We start from the raw sequence: 21,132 nt of genomic DNA on the forward strand, positions 1-21,132 counted from the left end.
AAATCAGAGTTAACGTTTCGAGTCTGGTGACCCTTCCTCAGAACTGAAGGGTCACTGCCCCTGAAACGTTAACTCTGATTTTTTTTCACAGATGCTGCCAGACCTGCTGAGCTTTTCCAGCAACTTCTGTTTTTGTTCCTGACTTACAGCATCCGCAGTTCTTTTTTCGGATCTTCTCTGGACTTCCATTAGTTAAGCTGAGCATTCCTCTCTGATCATTTAAAGGTATACCACATCTGCTGAATTATGTTGAAGCAATAAACAAACACATACTAATATCCCACAAAGGGATACTTTCCTTTGTTTGCCACTTAATGGATTTCCCACACTATCCTCACACTAACACCTACACAAACGTTAATGAGAGGTGAAAACTAAGGTTAATGTGGTACACTAGGAGCCATAACACAAAAGCCTTTGATGCTATTAAAACAATAATGAATTCCTGCTGGTCTCACAGGACAGGCAAAACTGTCCTCAGGAGGTTACATAGCCTTTTTACACTGTGAATGAGAGTGATCTTATAGACACAAACCACTCTTAGTTTCTGCAATATGGCCAGATCCAGCTGTTGAATTTACTGCTGGTACCAGAAAAAAAAAGCCATGTATCCAAAGCTAAACCACAGATTGCTGCAGGTTGGTAATCTATCTTTGTCGTCTAATTGGAACTTAGGCAGGACAAAACCATGAAACAATCAAACCTAACACAGAAACATAGAAATATAGGAGCTACGGTTGGCCACTTGGCCCTTAGAGGCTGCTCCCCCATTCAATATGATCATGGCTGATCATCCAACTCCATACCCTGTTTCTGTTTTCTCTCCATACCCTTTGATCAACTGCACATTTTAACAATAAAACTGCTCAACGGTTTCCCAAAATAGTGCAAAGATGAAGGATCTAGGCAATAATGTGTTGAAATGATCTCCTCAATCATAAGCACAATCAGCTGTCTTCCCTCAGTTCTGGTCTCTAAGGTTTTGGAGTAGATTCTGGTCTGCCTGAAATCTGTTGGTTTTCCATTACAAAGAGAAGTAGAAGATTGAGTGTCGAAGACTGGTGTATCCCAAAGTCCAGGATGCACTAAAGCTTGGGGCAGCTTAATGGGGCAAGGGTGATGTTTAACGTTCAACTGTCATAGTATCACGAGGATGTAAAGTCCCTCACGCAGTATCTTTGTCATGACATTCACACTGTAAAAATCACATGTGATTGCTATTATCCTGAGGCACCTCTGAGTACCAAAGACTTAAGGAAAAGGACGTGAATTGTATTGCACTTTCAGTAATGTCTAATTTAATGTGTTATGGAAGTAATTTACAATTTTTATGAACAAAATACAGCTTTGGGGGGAAATGTCACCTTAGCCCACTTCACCATCTTCTGCATAATGTTTTGTAGTTGAATTGACCATCTTTGTTAGATTTTGAAGCAGGGATTAATGATAGGGGAATATTGTTCGATAAATTTATCAGAGTATGTGAGGAAGTAACCAGTAGAATAGATAAAGGGAACAAGTTAATACAGTATATTTTGATTTCCAAAAGGCATTTGTTTGGGCTACACAAAAGGCTAATATACAAAATAAAGGCTCATAGAATTGGGGGTTATTCACAGCCTGGAAGCAAAGAGTGGGAGCATTTTCAAGTTGGCAGGCTGAGACTAGTGGAGTGCAGCAAGGATCAGTGCTGGGATTCAGCTAATTACTGTTTACATGAATGACTTAGACAAAAAGGGAGAGTAAAGTGTCTAAATTTACTGATGATACAAAGCTAGATGTGAATACAAGCTGTGTAGAGGCTGTAAAGAGATAGACACATACTAAGGTGAGTGGTCAAAAAGGTAGCATGTGGAATATAATGTGGGAAAGAGTGAGGTTGTTCAATTTGTAAGAATAGGAAAGCAGAATATTTTTGAAACGGTGTGAAACTTCTAAATGTTGATGTTCAGACAGACTTGAGTGTACTTGTACAAAGTTCACAAAATGCTGGTACAGCAAGTAATTTGGTTTAAAAAAAAAAGGCATGTTAGTCTTTATTTCAAGGACATTGAATTACAAAAATAAGCAATCTTGTTACGATTATACATGGACATGAGGAGACCAATAGAAAGGAAAACTGCGTGCAATTTTGGTCTCACTTTAAGCAAGGAGATAGTTGTGTTAGTGTCAGACAGCGAAAGTTCACTAGATTTGTGCCTGGGATGGGAAAGTTATCCTATGATGAGAGATAGAGCAAGTTGGCCTATGTTTCTGTAGTTTAGAAGAATGAGAGGTGATCTCATTGAAATACAAACATTTCTGCAGGATTTGACGAGGTAGATATGGAGACGTTTCCTGATTCTTTTCCTGAGTGAAAAGAAATCTTTTCACTCCAAGGATTGTGGATATTTGGTATTCTGTACCTCCAAGAGTTGACAGATGTCTTAGTATTAAACACATTTAAAGATGAGAAAGATTTTTGGTCTCATGGCAGTGAGGGATTTGGGGAGTGGGCAGGAAGTGAAGCCAATGAAAAGTCTAATTGTATTGAATAGCAGAGCAGGCTAGTTGGGCTGATATGGACCACTCCTGCTTCTATTTCTTATGTCTTTCATCAAGTCATGGACGAAGTGGACCCTATCTAAAAAACTCAAATGTGGAAATCACTTTCCAAAGGTAATTTGATAAATATTTGGAGGGGAATAATTTGCAGAGCCCTGGGTGGAAGGACATGAGATTCAGGGGATTCCTACAGGTTCCTCACCTATGTCCTCCATTTGTCTTTTCAACCTATTTCGTCTACCGCCGCTCATTATCCACCCTGCCCTCCATGAAGCATCTTGAGATGTTTATTATTTTAAAGAGAAACATAAATCCCTGTTTTATTTTTACGCTTTAATTGGGGTTTAAATCCTCCTAGCACCTTAAGGGATTTCTGCAGAGCGGGACAAGTAGCAGCTTACCTTCACCTGGAGACGAGGGCAGTACAGGCAGCTCCTGTCCTGTCGGAGTTTGTGGAGAACTGTGTGAGCTGGTTTCTTTCGAGCTGCCGCTGGAGGCTGCATTCATTGATGCAGCAGCAGACGTAAAGTAAATATCTGACTGGAATGAGAAAGAGAAAAACAATTGGCAGCTTCATCTTCTCCCAAGGGCATTATTTTCTTTTGTTCTGAGGGGACAGGGTGTGACAGGCATGGACACGTTCACCGATGGATTGGAATCTATCCCGTATTGTCAGAAGAGATTCTGCTCTGACATGGAATCCATTATTAGCAATAAGCTGGCTGCTTCCTGGGTGTGAGTGCACTCTCAATGCAGAGTATGGTTTATGTGAAGTTTATAAATTAGAATTATTCACACTTGTATATGAGAGATACTGTTGTGTGATTGTGACAAGGCATGTTCCTTTTGTTGTAAGAAACTTTCATTCCATGTTTGCACATGGTCCATGTCACTCCATGACACTCAAGAAGACACAAACATACTTTGTAGCATGGTAGCTCAGTGGTTAGCCATGCTACCTCACAGTGCCAGGGACCTGGGTTTAATTCCAGCCTTGGGTGACTGTGTGGAGTTTGCACACTATCCCTGTGTCTATGTGAGTTTCCTCCCACAGTCAAAAGATATGCAGGTTAGGTAGGTTGGCCATGTAAATTGTCCATTGTGTCCAGGGATGTGCAGGCTAGGTGGATTAGCTACAGGAAATACAGGGTTACAGGGATGGGGTGGGTCTGGGTGGGATGCTCTTTGGAGGGTTGGTTCGGACTTGATGAGCCGAATGGCCTGCTTCCACATTGTAGGGATTCTATACTTGGCCCACACGCATTTGATATATTTTTATTGGTCTGCATTGAAATCTACCTTTTAAATGAATCTGTCCATCCTTTTCCAATTAAATATCTCAAATATCATGTTACAGTTTCCAAATTGCTCTATTCCTTGATTAGCCAGGCACAGTTTCTGTGTTTGCTCACTCAGGAAGACCCAACACTTGTCAGAATACGAATGGGCAAATGTCTAACCTACACCCAAGACTCATACCTGTGACGCTGTGAGATGAAGATCGAGCATTACGGCTGTGTGAACAAGGTTCCCATTCACCACCAGTCGAATCTCAATAGAATCAGTCGTGAAGGCCAAAATATAAGGAAAGACACAGACTGGGGCAAAGAAGATGAACAAAATTATTACCGCAATATTTACAGAATTTTCTGTTGTGTTCCTTCTGCTTGACATGCCAATATGCAAGAGAAAATTAATGCTATACCTATCTCAGTGTTAGATTGATTTAAAATCTACAGCGAAAAGGGATTTTCTTTCATTCAAGTCTCACTCTGACGAGTGAACTCAGGCCTACTGCTTGACGTTTCGATTTAGCCTGGTACCAATATTTCTCCGTATCTCAGTGAAATTTGAAAATTGGGGACTAAGGTCAAATGCTCACTTGACTCATGTTGTCCGTGGGCCTGGCTGCTATGTGTGAGCTTGCCACTGACATCAGGGTAATCTGTGGGAATTTCCTCAGGAAAGATCCCTCCTGCAAAGCTTAACCACTAACCTTAAGAGGGTGGGCAACATTGAAAATGGGGCTACACTTCCATCGAGAACCTCCATGCATACTGTCATTGCTGATGCTTGCCATTGTACTGAGCATAGGATGCATCAGAGGGAGACAAAACTAGAGTGACTATAAAGTCATATATTTAATAGATTTAATTAAAATTGAAATTGAAAGTCTACCATCAAAAGTAATGATGCTTCATATCTTGTTTTAGGAAGGGGACTTTTAAAAGACCCCACTGCTGCAGTGTGCAGTTAACACAGCATCTCTCCCCTTCCCACACACTTTGCTGTGGTGTCTCCAAGTATCTTGCATTTGTTTTTTCTAAACATGTTCCTGTGTCAGCAACGTCCTGCCATTTTGGTCCTGGCTCCACTTTAATTTACCAGTGCATTCTGTATTCCAACTGCAATCAGAAAATCAACAAGTGGATATTTACAGATATGAAGTGATACTGAGACCAAAAGGAAAGGAAATACTCCCCATTTGGTTAGAGGACGGTTGGGTGGGTGGGGGGGGTGTAATTACATGTTACTCGTATTAAAAGAACTCTACCATGAAATCAACTCCCTTCAGTTCATTCATATTTCATTCAATTACTCAGGTTTAGTGGCCAAAAGCTGCATTATAATCTTTAAACAATGTACAGAGGCTACTTTTAATCAGTCTGAAATCAGCCTGCAATGAGATGATGTCATACCAATATCATTAGGGACTTGGTTCCAGCTGAAATGGAAATCAGAAGCTGAAGGCTGTATCAGCGGAGAGCCACCATTAAAGGGACACACCTTTTTGTAGTAACATACATCTGCAACACAACAGAACAATACTGTATCACTTTAATATTAACTGAATTTTAGTGGATGAATATTGGCAGGAAGAGAGTCTTGCTAGGGAGGTGCACAAATCCAGCATGTCCAACACTGCCACAAATACAAACAGCTCCAGTGCATGTAAGTCCATTGCACAGAGGGTACAGGTTCGTTGTGCCAGACTTCTGCCAACAGTACTCTGCTTTTACAAGATGCAGTGGCCAGTTCAGGTTGTGGGGATTGCTGGTGAACTAGCTCCCTATATTTTACAGACCTCCTGAAAGTTGAAATGGTATCTGAAACCCTGTCTCAGAGCACAGTGTCTACACTACAGGGGGTGCATATAGGCAATTCGATAACCGTAAGTAATTGACTGAAGAGCTTTCTGCTGTGATTGGAAGATGTAACTGGTGTCAATGTTGTTGTGTTATCTAAATATTGTTTCCAAAGGCTCCTGTGCACAGGGGTGGTGCCACTATCTCTGGGTCAGGAGGTCTGAGTTCAAGTCCCAGAAGTATGTTATAACACTTCTGAATAGGCTGATTAAAAACATCCAGTAAATATTGTTTCAAGGCTCTTTCAAGTTTCACCTGTTCCAGAGGTGTATAATACAATCTCCAAACAGGTTGAAATGTTGTTTAACATTGTCACATCCAGTCACATGAAAAGCAAAACTGGACAATGAAATATGCACATAGAAACATTGTGTAAATAGTGTCTGATTTGTTCCTCAATATTGCTACATCCTTCTAGCCACTCAATTATTGACAAGAAAACCGAAGAAAGGTTTGAACTCACAGTTATAACAGAGTAACAGTCCTGCTTCACCATCTTCATACACATCAATAGCTGCAACAAAATTAACCTGCAATGGTAATGGGTATGGGTAGTTCATAGTATCAACAAGCAGTATGGACAGTCTTAATGCTTCAAACAAAGTCTTAATATGCAAGGACAAGTTCAGTACAGTATCTCAAATGCTACCCTTATCATTAACCTAACTGGAAGCTCTATTGATAATGAAGACCAACAAAACCTCATGAGTGCCACTCCCCTGCACATCAATCTGTTTGATATTTCGGAGTTATATCACTGTTAGATAGTCACAGGTTTAAACTAGGTTACATTCACACATCCTTACCAATCAGAAATGCTATCTTGAATGCTAACTCAGTGCCTCCTATTGGCACAGGATATTGAAAGAAATGTTAAAAAGGGACATGTTCATATCACAAATATTATTTGTTATAATGTGTACATTTCCCAATTTATGCAACATAACCACTCACTGTGTAGAGCAGAAGATCCCCACTTCCCATTGAAATACTCCCATTTATTTTTAATGTGTGGGAATGTCCAGAATTGTTGCAAGGAGGGACTCCTGGATATATGGCGGAATCTGCAAACCTCACTTGCAATTAATGCCGCATTACTGACAAGCTTTAATCCTACTGCATATACTGTTGCTGAATTAATAGGGCTCAACAAGACAAGCAGCTGGAAAACATGAGCGCAATTGTAGACTTAACCAGTAACCACTGGCTTGGCAGCAATGGTAAAGGTACATTAGCTCATGCGTATAACTTCCATACTCTGAACAGAGCAATAATGTGACCACAGGGTACGAGAGGAGCATGGATAAAGAGAGGGAAATGAGAATGATCACCTATAATACATTCATGGGAGGTAGTTACCACTGGCTGGGGCAGCATTTATTGCCCATCCCAAAAGGGTGCAGGTGAGCTGCCTTCATCAATTGCTGTCATCTGTGTGCAGTAGGTAGATCCACAATGCTGTTAGGGAGGTAATTCCAGGATTTTGACCAGTGACAGTGAAAGAAAGCCCCTGTCCTTCTAGATAACAGTGATTGTGGGTTTGAAAGATGCTGTCTAAGGACCCCCGGTGAATTTTGGAAGGTTCAGTATTTCCGCTACTGTCAGGAAGGTCAGAATCAATTGAAAGCTCAATTTCTTCCTGCCACAGGGTTTGGGATTATTTCCCTGTATAGCTCTCAACTAAGAGTCCTATTTTTAACCCATGCCAATGCTTCACCACCTCCTCCTCCCACTTCTCTTCTTCCAATTCTATCATCATGTTCTTCTTTCCATGTCTCCCTCATGTGTTTATCTTGGTTTCCCTTGAAGGTAAGACCACTATTTGCCTGAACTAATGTGTACGGTAACAGGTCATGCATTCTCAATTGGAGGTTCTTGCTTTTGACTGGCGCAGATTTGATGGGCTAACAGGCCTCTTCCTGTGCTGTAGATCTCTATGACTCACCCGTCTCCAGATAAAGATGTTCTCCTGAATTCCCTGTTGGATATGTTGGTCACTATTTTATGTATAGAGCAGTGTTAAAATATTTTCTCTTCAGATATTCAATGAAACCTTTTTGAAAGGCACCTATCAGGCCACCACAGAAGAAAGCCCCAGCACTTTCAGTCATAGAGTCATAAAGATATACAGCGTGGAAACCGACCCTTCAGTCCAACTCGTTCGTGCTGACTAGATGTTCTACATTAATCTAGTGCCATTTGCCAGCATTTGGCCCATATCCCTCTGAACCCTTCCTATTCATGTACCCATCCAGATGCCTTTTAAATCTTGTAATTGTACCAGCCTCCTGCACCAATTCCCCTGGCAGCTCATTCTATCCATGCACCACCCTCTGCATGAAAAAGGTGCCCCTTAGGTCCCTTTTAAATATTTCCCCTCTCAATTTAAACCTATGCCTGCCAGGTTTGGACTCCGCTACCTTAGGGAAAAAGATCTTGGCTATTTACCCTTTTTAATGAGTGAATGACTATGCAGTGATATCATCCTATCAGGCTTTTGAAGAAAAATGTAGGTTTTCTCACTAATAGTAAATCTATGGTTATGTTGATTCAGGACTGAGAGAGTGTTGTACGAGAGCCACCCTGGAGCTTGGGAAGGTATGCTTCCTACAGTTATGTACAGTCAACTGTCCATCTTTTTCACCCTGCTACATGGGGAAATAATAAGGTAAAATGGCAGCGCGCTTACCAGCGGTGAATGTTGCATCAGGCAGCCTGCCTGTCTTTTCGTTTCTTTCCCAGTACTTTAGCCATTATTGTAATTGAAAATATTACTCCGAACCATACAGAGCTGAAAACACTGAATCAATGTGGTCTAAAGAAGAACAGTACAATGCTGAACAGCTGAGGCTTTGACAATATCTACCTTGGAGGTTGTGTTAAACTCAGATCAATCATAACAGATGAAGGGGAATTTTGAAAAGGTTAATTTCCAGGAAGCAATAGATTTGGAATGTTCCCGACTCTTGCGATGGAGATTAAAACAGATTTCAACAAGAGTCATTACATGGTATGAAAGGAAAATTGAATTAAATATTATTGAACTAAAGTAAGGATTATATTGTATGAACTTTTGAGACAGAGAAGGAGTAAAAATAAACAAGGAAGGATTGTTATTGTTGCTGTGGTTACAATGTATTGACTCAACACCACATGGGTCAAAACTTTTCATGATGACTTTGTCATTGCTGTATGCGGAACAGGAAATTGCTGTTATTTGATTTGATACAACTTTTGAAGGCACGTCTGTAGGACGTTTATGACTACAAGCCATGATTACAACACTGGGAGCAATTACTGCAGTGGTAAAGGTGTAAGGATGATAAATCACACAATTAGCAGCAGGAAGCAGATGAGGTGAACACGGCCAGAATTAGTGAGAACACAGGTGCTGTTTCACATGCTGCTTGATGAATGGGTGGGGGCTGCTCGAATATCTGTGAAACCTCTTGAATGAAGGCTTCAAAGCGTACACGTCCCTGTTCCATTTATCGAAGCAAATCTGGTGATTACAGGTAAAAGCAGAGACTCCTGCGAGTGCTCTGAGGCTAGCAATTCCAATGAGAGTGCTATCGCTATGAAGATAATAGGAGGAAGATGCAGGCACAAAACCTGCCCCGTGCAGTAATGCTAATGCTATTAACTCTCCCACAGATGGTTCTGAAGTTTACAAATCATTCAGACGTCCAGTGATTCGCTAGAGGCAGCTTTGCGTCTTGAGGTGATGGAAGAAAGGTGTTCTTTTTAATGACAAATGCATATTTATTGGAATGAGTCACTTGGACAAAGGCTAATCTATTTTGAGCATTTTCCAATCTTTCTGCCTCCTGTGAGGCATTGGCTCAGCTGGCAGCATTGCGATAATGAACATTGCGAGAAAATTACACAGAAATAAAGATAGAAACGGCGTTTGATGCACTGGACCTGAAGCATAACAATATCCTGCAACTCATCAAACAGCATGCCCCTCAACACATTATCAGTGAACGTCACAGTGTATAATGTCATCACAATAAGCTGGAACTACCAGCTAACTACCGATTGTAACTTCTTTTAACTTTTGTCGATTGTGGGGAAAAGTGGATGCAGACTGACAATGTAATGATTCATTTGATCTTCCTTTCTAATGTCTTCAGTGATGTAGAAGGTTTATGGTGTGTCAGAAATAGTAAGAACTGCCGATGCTGGAGTCAGAGATAACACAGTGTAGAGCTGGAGGAACACAGCAGGCCAGGCAGCATCAGAGGAGCAGGAAAGCTGACGATTTGGGTCGGGACCCTTCTTCAGAAAAAAAATTTTACTTCATAAAAACAGAAAACGCTGGAGAAACTCAGCAGGTCTGGTAGCATCTTTGGAGAGAAAAACAGAGATATCATTTCAAGTCCAATATGACTCTTCTTTCATCATACTGGACTGGAAACCTTAACTTTGTTTCTCTCTCTCCACAGATGCTGCCAGACTAGCTGAGTTTATCCAGTACTTTGTGTTTTTATTTCAGATCTCCAATATTGATAGTATTCTGTTTTTAATGTGACCATACCTCATTGGCAGTGAAGTCTTTAGGATATCTGGTAGCTGTGAGAAATGCTATATAAATGCAAGACCATAATTATATTAGTTTTAAAATAGTGATGGAAACGATAGTTCTAAATTGAAGGAAGGCCAATTTTGACGGTATTAGGCAAGATCTATCAAAAGATGATTAGCAGCAGATGTTCGCAGGTAAAAAGAAGCCTGGAAAATGGGAAGCTTTCAAAAATGAGATAACGAGAGTCCAGAACAGTATGTTCCTGTTGGATTAAGGGCAAGGCTGGTAGATGTAGGGAATGCTTGGTAGATGTAGGGACTGCTGGATGACAAGAGAAATTGAGGTTTTAGTCAAGAATAAGGAGGAAGCAAATGTCAGATATAGACAGAGATCGAGTGAATCCCTAGAAGAGCATAAAGGCAGAAGGGGTATACTTAAGAGGGTGATCAGGTGGGTAAAAAGGGGACATGAGATAGCTTTGGCAAGTAGAGTTAAGGAGAATCCAAAGGGATTCTACAAATGCATTAAGGACAAAACGGTAACTAGGGAGAGAATAGGGCCCCTTAAAGATCAGCAAGGCCACCAATGTGTGGAGCTGCAGGAGATGGGGGAGATACTAAACGAGTATTTTGCATCAGTGTTTACAGTGGAAAAGGACATGGACGTTACAGAATGCAGGGAAATAAATAGCGACATCTTGAAAAATGTCCATATTACAGAGAAGGTGGTGCTGGATGTCTTAAAATGCATTAAGGTGGATATATCCCCAGGACCTGATGAAGTGTAACCTAGAACTCTGTGTGAGGCTAGGGAAGCCCCTTGCTGAGATATCTGTTTCATTGATAGCCACAGACAAGGTGAGGTTGGCTAACGTGGTGCCACTATTTAAGAAAGGGGTAAAGGAAAAGCCAGGGAACTATAGACCGGTGAGCCTGATATTGGTGGTAGGCAAGTTGTTGGAGGGAATCTTGAGGGACAGGATTCACATGTATTTAGGAAGGCAAGGACTGATTAAGAATAGTCAACATCGTGTGTGTGGGAAATTGTGTCTCATAAACTTGATTGAGTTTTTTGAAGAAGTAACAAAGAGGATTGAAGAGGACAGAGCATGATCGATATGGGCTTCAGTAAGGTGTCAAAAAGATTCCTCATGGTACACTGGTTAGCAAGGTTAGATCACACGGAATAGAGGGAGAACTAGCTACTTGGATACAGAACTGGCTTGAAGGTAGAAGACAGAGGGTGGTGGTGGAAGGTTGTTTTTCAGACTGGAGGCCTGTGACTAGCAGTGTGCCACAAGGGTTGGTGCTGGGTTCACTGCTTTTCATATTTTATATAAATGAGTTGGGTGTGAACTAAGGAGGGATGGTTAGTAAGTTTGCAGGTGACACCAAAATTGAAGGTGTAGTGCACAGCGAAGGTTACCTCAGAGTACAACGGGTTCTTGATCAGATGGGCCAATAGGCTGAGCAGTGGCAGATGGAGTTTAATTTAGATAAATGTGAGGTGCTGTATTTTGGAAAGGCAAATCAGGGCAGGGCTTATACACTTAATGGTAAGGTCCTGGGGAGTGTTGCTGAACAAAAAGAGACCTTGGGGTGCAGGTTCATAGTTTCTTGAAAGTGGAGTTGCAGGTAGACAGGGTAGTGAAGGAAGCGCTTGGTATGCTTGCCTTTATTGGTCAGTGGGCATTGAGTATAGCAATTAGAAGGCCGTGTTGTGGCTGTACAGGACATTGGTTAGGCCACTTTTGGAATACTGCAATCAATTCTGGTCTCCCTGCTATAGGAAGGATGTTGTGAAACTTAAAAGGGCTCAGAAAAGATTTACAAGGATGATGCCAGGGTCAGAGGGCTTGAGCTATAGGGAGAGGCTGAATAGGCTGGGGCTATTTTCCCTGGAGCATCAGAGGCTGAGGGGTGACCTTATAGAGATTTATAAAATCATGTGGGGCATGGATAGGGTAAATAGCAAAAGGTCTTTTCCCTGGCATGGGTGAGTCCAAAACAAGAAAGTATAGGGTTAAGGTGAGAGAGAAAAGATTTAATAGGGACTTATTCACACAGAGGGTGGTGTGTATGGAATAAGCTGCCAGATGAAGTAGTGGAGGCTGGTACAAATACAACATTTAAAAGGCATCTAGATGGGTATATGAATAGGAAGGGTTGAGAGAGATATTGGCCAAATGCTGGCAAATGGGACTAGATTTATTTAGGATATCTGGTCGGCATGGATGAGTTGGACTGAAGGGTCTGTTTCCATGCTATACAGCTCTATGACTATATGTCTCTAAGTCTTCTTTTCTCCTTTATGTGACTCAGACAAGCCTCAAGACATGGAAATTGAAAAGGAACAAGTACCATGCTGAATCCTGAGAGGCTGGCTGAGGTAGATTAGACCCAGGCGACACAGTGGATAACGAAAACGTTCCATTCCCTCTGCATTAGTACCCCAGAGTTGATAGGTACTAAAACAGTGAAGAATTACTTTTGAAAAAGGACAGGAAATTTTAATGAAAGGTCATTGACCTGAAACATTAACCCTGTTTTTTTCTCTCTCTCTCTCCATGGATGCTGCTTTGGGTTTTTTTTCTCCAGGACATTTTTTGTATGTATTTCCAGTCTCCACATAGTTTGGTCTGGTTGTTAACAAGAATAGTTATATTCATGAGAATGAAGGGTGATGTGTCAACATATTCTCTTCGCCTATCAGACACTGACAGATCAACACAAATCAAAGCATTTTCTGTTTACATGATATGAGATATGTAAATTCCAAGCATTTACTTCTTGCTGTAGAATAATTCACTGTCATTCTTATGCACTTTAATTTGCACCTTGATCCAATTAAAGGCAGCCAGAGGTTTTAGTCTGTCCTGATTCCTGGGCAGTGAACTGGCTGCAAGCCAGATAATGCATTTCTTCATTACATAGAATCATGCTTGACTTAAAAGATAATTCAGTAACAGCCTCATCAGCTATAAAAAAAAAGTACTGCCTTTCTGAATTGGAAATGTTATCTTTATTAAATGAGTAAGTACAACGAGACACAGGCAACTAAGTAATGCTTAGGTTTTCAGACTGCCCTTGAACAGCGCTGCTGATCTTTTCCTTCACTTCATACTTAAAGGCATTGCTAGAGATGGTCATGTTGTCTTTTCATTAAAAGAACCAAACTATTTGCTGAATTTTCTGAAGAAGGGTCCCGACCCGAAACGTCAGCTTTCCTGCTCCTCTCATGCTGCCTGGCCTGCTGTGTTCCTCTTTTTCCACACTGCGTTATCTCAGACTCCAGCATCAGCAGTTCCTACTGTCCCAAACTATTTGCATGTTCTCCGTTCCCGGTTTTCTATTTCGGATGCGCTCATTTACAAGAGCCCCAACAGTTTTTCAGAGGCGAAGGTTCTCCTCAGTCAAGCACGAGCGAGCTCAGGTAAGGATGGGTTTTAGATAAAGAGGGTGTGGGTTTAAATCAAGGGAACATGGGTTTCTTTTGGCCAGTCGCATGCCTGAAGCTCTAGACTCACCTTGCTGGCATCAACATGGTGCAGCCTGTAAGACTCGCCCGTGCTCTCGTTCACTAAATCAAACTGGTGACGGTACGCAACACAGATCAGGTTGTCATTTTCTCCAGTGGGTCCATCCACCAGGGTCATGACGATGGGTGGGTCGGACAAGCATATTTCCTGTGAACAGACCAAGAGGGCAGGGTGATTACCTCACAGGAAGCAGAGAGGAACGGAACAGCTCCATTTCCACAGAAAGAAATTGCGGTGATATGGGGCAGGGGGGAAATAAAGCAGGGATTGCCCTTCAAAAGATGCAGCACTGTCTCAATGGGTTTAATGTGCTTCTAAGCTATCTTATTCTATGATTTTCCAATAAGCTTAAAAGTGCCTTTTGACTCTGAATCAGAAGGTCATGAGACCAAGTCTCTCTCTGAAGTGCTGTATTTCCACAGCCTCCATTTTGTGCATTTTAATAAGTCATTAAACTGAGATCCCATCTGCTCTGTATATGAAAGAGGCTACCACACTACTCAAAACACAGGGAGTTTAACGCTGGTGTCCTGGCCAGTATGTATCCCTCAGTCAATACTGTGAAAACATTATCTGGTCAGTTTACATTGCTGTTTAGGAGCTTTCTATACACGAATTGGCTGCCACATTTCCTACATTATAACAGTGAACACCCTTCAAAAGCATTTCATTGACTATAAATGCTTTAGGATTCCTAGAGTCATACAAGGCGCAGTATAAATGCAAGTCTTTCTTTTCACAGCCAACAAAATAAGGATTTGCATTTAATAGCACTCTTTATACAACCATCGGATGCTTCAAATTCTTTCCAGCCAATAAAGTTGTTTTTGAAGTACAGTCGTTGTTGCAAAGTGAGAAAAGCTGTAGCTAATATATGAATTACTTTGTGAGTAGAAGCACTTTCATCATATGTTGAAGCCAATTTGCACAAAGTTCCACTAGCAGCAATGAAATGAAAGTGTAATCAATGTTTCTAACAGCAGTGGTTGAGGGTTGGTTTGAACAACAGCAATGATATCTGTTACTTCCACCTGAACAACCACATGGAGCCCTGGTTTCAGGTTCTACACAAAAGAAGAGCATCTCCAACAATGCAGTGCTCCCTCAGTGATACAACATGATTCAGTCACTTAATCCTGGAGAGTTCCTTGGACTGAGAGTCTTGTTAACTCAGCCCAGCAGGCACCCCTTAGATTTACAGGAGAAATCAAAATAAATCAGCTGTAAGTGAATTCTTTCTTCCTTACAAGCAACTGGCACAGCGATCATTCTCTTGGGTAAGTGAGCCATTGTTATTTTATCCTTCGGAATGATCACGTTCAAGAGGAAAAGGAGATGAAGACCTAAGGGAAAAATTGACCTTTCAGGGAGAAGGATTTTCTGGCCTGGTTGAGTTTGGGAAGGAGTCAGATGGGGACCTGCAGATGCTGGTGCCTGCCATTTGAGGAGCTGGGTCCTCAACCCACAGGGCTGCCTGGCACCACAGACTAGGTACACCATTAAGCTCACTGGTACCTTACAATTGCAACAGGAGGCCTGTTAGTATTTTCCAGTCGGCTTTCAGTTTCCCGTCATGATGTTCAGTTGCCTGGAGGTGAGCAGGCCAGGTGGCCAATGTTCCAGCTAAGCCCACAGGCCTTCCTTTGCCTATCTGGGTGGGGCATACAGAGAATAGTGGACAGTTCTCCCGATCCCCCAAGGCCATCCCCAATATCCCCGGTCACTCACCAATGCCCCACAGTAGGCTGTGTTTTCTGTATTTCGTGTTCGATTTTCAGAAGGTTAAGAGGACAGCATCTTCCTGTTGAAACGCCCTCTCAGTTACTCACCTTTCACACCAGCTGAATGCTGCTCATAGGTCGGAAGCTCTCTGATAAAGCCTCCAGCTTTTATAGGCCACTTTCCAACCTCATCAGCCACCATTTAAGGGGTGGCCCCTGACAAGATCTCAGTGAGTGTCCCCACCATCACCAGCAACCCCCTCTCCCTTCTGCCCTTACCCCAAAGTGAGAACACAGGCTGGGGGTCTTCGAACACTTCAACTCAATCACTCATAAAGACATAGAGTTAGGGTTAGGAGGAATGCTGGGAAATGGGATTCGAATCGTTAGGTGGCTGTTTTGATTTGGATGTGATGGGCTGAAGGGCCTTTTACTGTGCTGTAGATCTCTATAAATGGGCAAGGAGTACCTCCATTGAATTCCCACAAGGTGAGGAGCGCTGTGCTTGTTTCCATCAGTTACATGGGTTTGCTCCTTTGTGTATCTATCAGGGGTGTCATTAGCAAAATGAAAGATTTTTCCTAATACGCGAAGAGATGCCGGCACTTCATCACAATCAGGGCCTGTCAAAAATACCTTGATCTTCAAATTCTCTCAATTACAGCTCCTTCTAATCAAAGGAATGTAGATGAAGGCCAACTTAACTTATCAACTTCAGTCCTCAGAGAAAGGCAGACTGTCTTCATGAGGACCCCACCCTGGACCCTCTGAGACTCAAAGTCAAGCAAAGCTCCAAGAATCCAGCTGACATTATCCGACAGTGAACCATTTACCCCAATCTTACCCTGATGTACTGGAATTCTTCCACAGGTGACTCTGCAGGTGCCTGGGGGCTTGGGAAGCTGTTGGACCTGCTGAGGTTTTTCTTTGTAATGAGGAGCAGCTTGTTGCGAATGGCGACAACAATCCGCAGATCCATGCTGTGGTGGGTGTTGATTGCGTACAAATGGCAACCTTTTGAGGAAAAACAATAGAGAGATGAAGACTGCTGGTCAGCTGCAGCACAGGACACTTCAGCACCATACACTGGAGTCTCTTCGTTCCCTTGTCCCACAAGTTCCCTTCCAATTACACTGGCTTTCAAACATGCCACTCTTCGGAATTTTCAAATGACGGAAGATCAAAAATCCAATCTTTTGTGATTCTTCAAACAGTTCCAAAGATTTTTGACACAGACAGAAAGACCTGCCAATGTTGGCACACTCCTGGAGATCCCCTGCATACACTGGGACAATCCAAAGGACTGCCTGGAACTATTTGTACATTGCCAGGGGCTGACAACAGTAAATTCCACAAGAAAATGGCAACTAGACTAAAAACAGTTAGCTTTATTTCCAATCAATGTTTGGAATAGAATGCCAATTCCATAACCTTTGATCTTTTAAATGTCTGGAAGAAACTGTGACCTGGAAGTGACTGTTGAACTCATGGGTAAATACTGAACCAGGTTCTAGTAGCACCTTCTGACTCCTATTTATATAGCACAAATAAACGCTTAATGCTTCTGTTAAAGGGATAATCTGAAGACCTTTTTTTCAGTGGTTCATTGAGTATTATCAACGAGGCCAGCATTGATTACCCATCCCAAATTGAGCTTCATCCATTATATATTGCACATGTACCTTAAGAGACCTGTCACATTAAATGTAATTTGAATTCTACATGTTTGTTGAGTGAGAAATTCACAATTAACATGATTATTGTATTAACATTTGAAACAATGCAGGTTTCAGAAGCTCAGCACTGATTAGCAAGCTTGAATTCAAAGGGTATTTTCTTGGTTTGCACTGATGCAAGGGAACAGGGGTTACCTAATGAAGATTACAGGTACACTATATCACGATGGAGTAAAGTAGTTTCACAAGACAATTATTCCTGTGTAAAGTGGCAAGTAACATTCGTGCCACACAAATGCCAGGTTGTGGTCATCACCAATAAGAGACAATCTAACCATTATCCTTGGACATTCAGTTGTGTTACCATCACTGAATGTCCCACTATCAACATCCTGGGGGTTACCATTAACCAGAAACTCAACTGGACTCACCATTTAAACACAGCAGCTACAACAGCAGGTCAGAATCTAAGAATACTGTGGTGAATAACTCACGTCCTGACTCCCCAAAGCATGTCCAACAACTACAAAACACAAGTCAGATGTATGATGGAATACTCCCCCACTTGCCTGGATGGGTGCAGCTCCAACAACACTCAAGAAGCTTGACTCCGTGCAGGAACATCCACACACAGTGGCTCAGTGGTTAGCACTGCTGCCTCACAGCGCCAGCAACCTGGGTTCGATTCCACCTTTGGGCAACTGTCTGTGTGGAGTGTGCGCATGGGTTTCCTCCAGGTGCTCCGGTTTCCTCCCACAGTCTAAAGATGTGCAGGTTAGGTGGATTGGCCATGCTAAATTGCTCACAGTGTTCAGGGATGTTTAAGTTAGGTGGGTTAGACATGGGAAATGCAGGGGTAGGGGGATGGGTCCGGGTGAGATGGTCTTCAGAGGGGTGGTGTGGACTTGTTGGGCGAATGGCCTGTTTCTATGGACTCCAACAAAGCATCTGCTCCCTCTGCCACCAACGCTCAGTAGCAGCAGTGCATACGATCTACAAGGTGCACTGCAGAAATTCACTAAAGCTCCTCAGACAGCACCTTCCAAACCCACCACCACTTCCATCTAGAAGGACAAGGGCAGCAGATGTATGGGAACACCACCTCTAAGCTCCCCTCCAAGTCACTCACCATCCTGATTTGGAAATATATCACCATTCCTTCATTGACACTGGGTCAAAATCCTGGATTCCCTCCTTAATGGCGCTGTGGGTCAACCCACAGCAGGAGGACTGCAGCGGTTCAAGAAGGCAGCTCACCACCACCTTCTCAAGGGCAACTAGCGATGGGCAAGAAATGCTCGTCAGCCAGCGACACCCACATCCCACAAATGAGTAAAGAAGAAACTCTCTCCAACACTGGGCACACAGCAGCAGCAGTGCCTACCATTTAACCAAAGTACCTGCGGGCTCTACCACCTAGAAGGAGAAGGGGAACACCATCACCTGTGACAGTGTTATGGCTCACAGTTTGTATGTCAATGTACCTTTAAGATGAAGGTTGGTTAGCTTGGGTGGCAGGTGTGCAATGCAGAGTGACACCGACAGTGTGGATTCAACTCCCTGTCTGGCTGAGGTTACCATGAAGGACATTTCTTCTCAACCTCTCCCCTCACCTGAGACATGATGACCCTCAGGTTAAACCACCACCATCTCTTGCTGAGAGCAGCCCTAAGGTCTGGTAGGACTTTGGTGACTTTTAAGAGGCATATTATGTTAGTGTACTTTTAAGAGATTCAGTATGTCAGTGTGCCTTTTATGTGACCTGTCATGTGACCTGAGGGTATAAAGATCACAGACTCCATCTTACCTCGGGTTACTTGAAGCATGATACTCTACTGGATGCACGTTGCTCTGGGCAACAGAATAGCTTAGTACAAACCCAAACACTATTTGCTTGTGAATATAATAAAGTAATAATTATGCACAATAGCTACTTGTAATATACATCTGTTGAATTCTTTAATACCACGATTCCTAGTTTCGAATGTTACAGGTGATAACGTAAGCTCTGCAGCGAGGGGCAAAATATCTGCAGGAGGCAAAAATCACATCATCTGTAAGTTACCCTCCAAGCCACACACCAACCTGACTCAGAACTATATTGCTGCTCCTTCAGTGTCGCAGGATGAAAATCCGAAAACTCCCTTCCTAACAACACTTTGGGTGTAATTCACCAATTCACTGCAATGGCTCAACAAGGCAACATCAGTTTCTCATAAGCAATTAGGGAAGGGCAATAAACCCTATCTTTGCCTATGGTGCTCACATCCCATGAGTGACTTACCTAAAAAGAAATGGACAGTGGAATTTCTACTCTTGGTCTGTGGTACATTTGTTGGTAGGAAAAGCAACGCATAGAAAATTTCACTGAGCCTCAATGTAAGGAACCTGCTGCAAATGAAACCAACTATTAATGAGTATTACCTTTTGTTTTTTCAAGCTTGTTGTCCTTGCAATCAGATTTGCTCTTCACCAGTTGCTTCTCCTCCAGAACTTTCCTGACTGCGCTCAGCCTAAAGACAAACAGACGTGCATCTTTCCCTGTGGGGAGAAGCAACAAATATAACTCAGCTTCAATGACAGTCAAAGCAGGAAAGGCAGATTGCAAACTACACTGCAAGCTCAGTGTGGCAGGTACCTGTGTTCTCTGGGTGGAATCCAGTGAGGGAATGAGAAACCGCGTCGGGCTGCAGGGTCTGTTCCTCTCAGGCACTGGGTGGGCCAAGGGCCTGGGAAGTCTCTCCCATTGAGAAATGCCGACCAGGTAAGGACAGCAGATCCAATGGATGGCAGCAGGCCAGGGGACTATATGGGATCTACTTGAGGCCCAGGACTTTGGCTGGATCCCAGGCCACAGTGACAGTGGGGGTCACAAGGGTACAAGGTTCATGGGGGTGGGGTTGGGGTTGGGGGCTTTCTCAGCAGGCCTCTGCCACCCACTCCTGACTTTCCAATGCTAGGACCCTTGATAAACCAGTGAGGGCTTTAGTTAAGAGACCAGCAATCTGTGCCCATTCCGGAACCCTGCAAGCAATGCCACACTGGTTTCATTATGCGACTCCCTCCATGGTGAGTCCCTCGCCTGATGTTTGGTTAACACCAGCAGCAACATGATGGGGACCTTAAATGTCTACTCCCAGGCCTCAATTGGCAGCAGGTCCCAAAGTCCCATGAAGACAGCACTGCCTCCAGGACACAGCAAACTTAAGATTTGGAAGAAGAACAAAGATATGAATCATATTGCAATGCGCCATCACACAATATCAGTCAAAACAGATAGTATTTTTAGCACAAGCCTTCTCATAAACATGGCTCCCGTGTAAGATGGTGGACCCTTTCAATAAATTTACATGACACTGCACAGTGGACCCTTTGGTCCTCCTTATGAATTGATGGCACTGCTGAGAACTTCACACACCAGGTTACCTTAGGCTGGCACGGTAACTCAGTGGTTAGCAGAGCTGCCTCACAGTACCAGGGACCCGGGTTCGATTCCAGCCTCAGGTGACAGAGTGGAGTTTGCACATTCTCCCTGTGTCCGTGTGGGTTTCCCCTGGGTGCTCCAGTTTCCTTCCACAGTCCAAATAGTGTGTTAAATAGACTGGCCATGGTAAATTGTCCCATAGTGTCCAGGATGTGCAGGTTAGGTGGATTAACCATAGTAAATGTGGGGATGGGATGGATCTGGGTGGGGTGCTTTTTAGAAGATTGGTGTAAATTTGATGGGCCAAATGGCCTGTATCTGCACTATAGGGATTCTACAACCTGTTTCAAGCTTTATTGCCTGTGACATGTTCTACATACCGTACTCCAGCTCAACATGAAACAATGCACACAAACAGCATGCAGCTGGCATAGCTCTGTATGTCTGGGTTCATCTCTCACCTGTTCCAGAAGTGTGTAATAACATCCCTGAGCTGGGTGATTAGAGAATATCTAGACAGAGAAACAACATGGCCTCTTTCTTCTATCCTGCAAC

The 21,132-nt window shown here is 42.9% G+C and overlaps 1 protein-coding gene across 1 annotated transcript in view; it reads right to left on the reverse strand.

The window, feature by feature from the left end:
- garnl3 (GTPase activating Rap/RanGAP domain like 3) overlaps window positions 1-21,132 on the reverse strand; it is a 325,572-nt gene that overhangs the window by 44,554 nt on the left and 259,886 nt on the right. Inside the window, exons 15-21 of the mRNA XM_048613382.1 lie at window positions 19,578-19,694; window positions 16,322-16,491; window positions 13,745-13,903; window positions 6,154-6,220; window positions 5,244-5,351; window positions 4,024-4,142; window positions 2,946-3,084 (exon numbers count right to left, since the gene is read on the reverse strand). Of these exons, the coding sequence (XP_048469339.1) occupies window positions 2,946-3,084; window positions 4,024-4,142; window positions 5,244-5,351; window positions 6,154-6,220; window positions 13,745-13,903; window positions 16,322-16,491; window positions 19,578-19,694 (879 nt within the window). The remainder of the gene's footprint in view (window positions 1-2,945; window positions 3,085-4,023; window positions 4,143-5,243; window positions 5,352-6,153; window positions 6,221-13,744; window positions 13,904-16,321; window positions 16,492-19,577; window positions 19,695-21,132) is intronic.

Source organism: Rhincodon typus, chromosome 28 (genome assembly GCF_021869965.1).
Source record: "Rhincodon typus isolate 14 chromosome 28, sRhiTyp1.1, whole genome shotgun sequence".
NCBI classification, from domain to species: Eukaryota; Metazoa; Chordata; class Chondrichthyes; order Orectolobiformes; family Rhincodontidae; genus Rhincodon; species Rhincodon typus.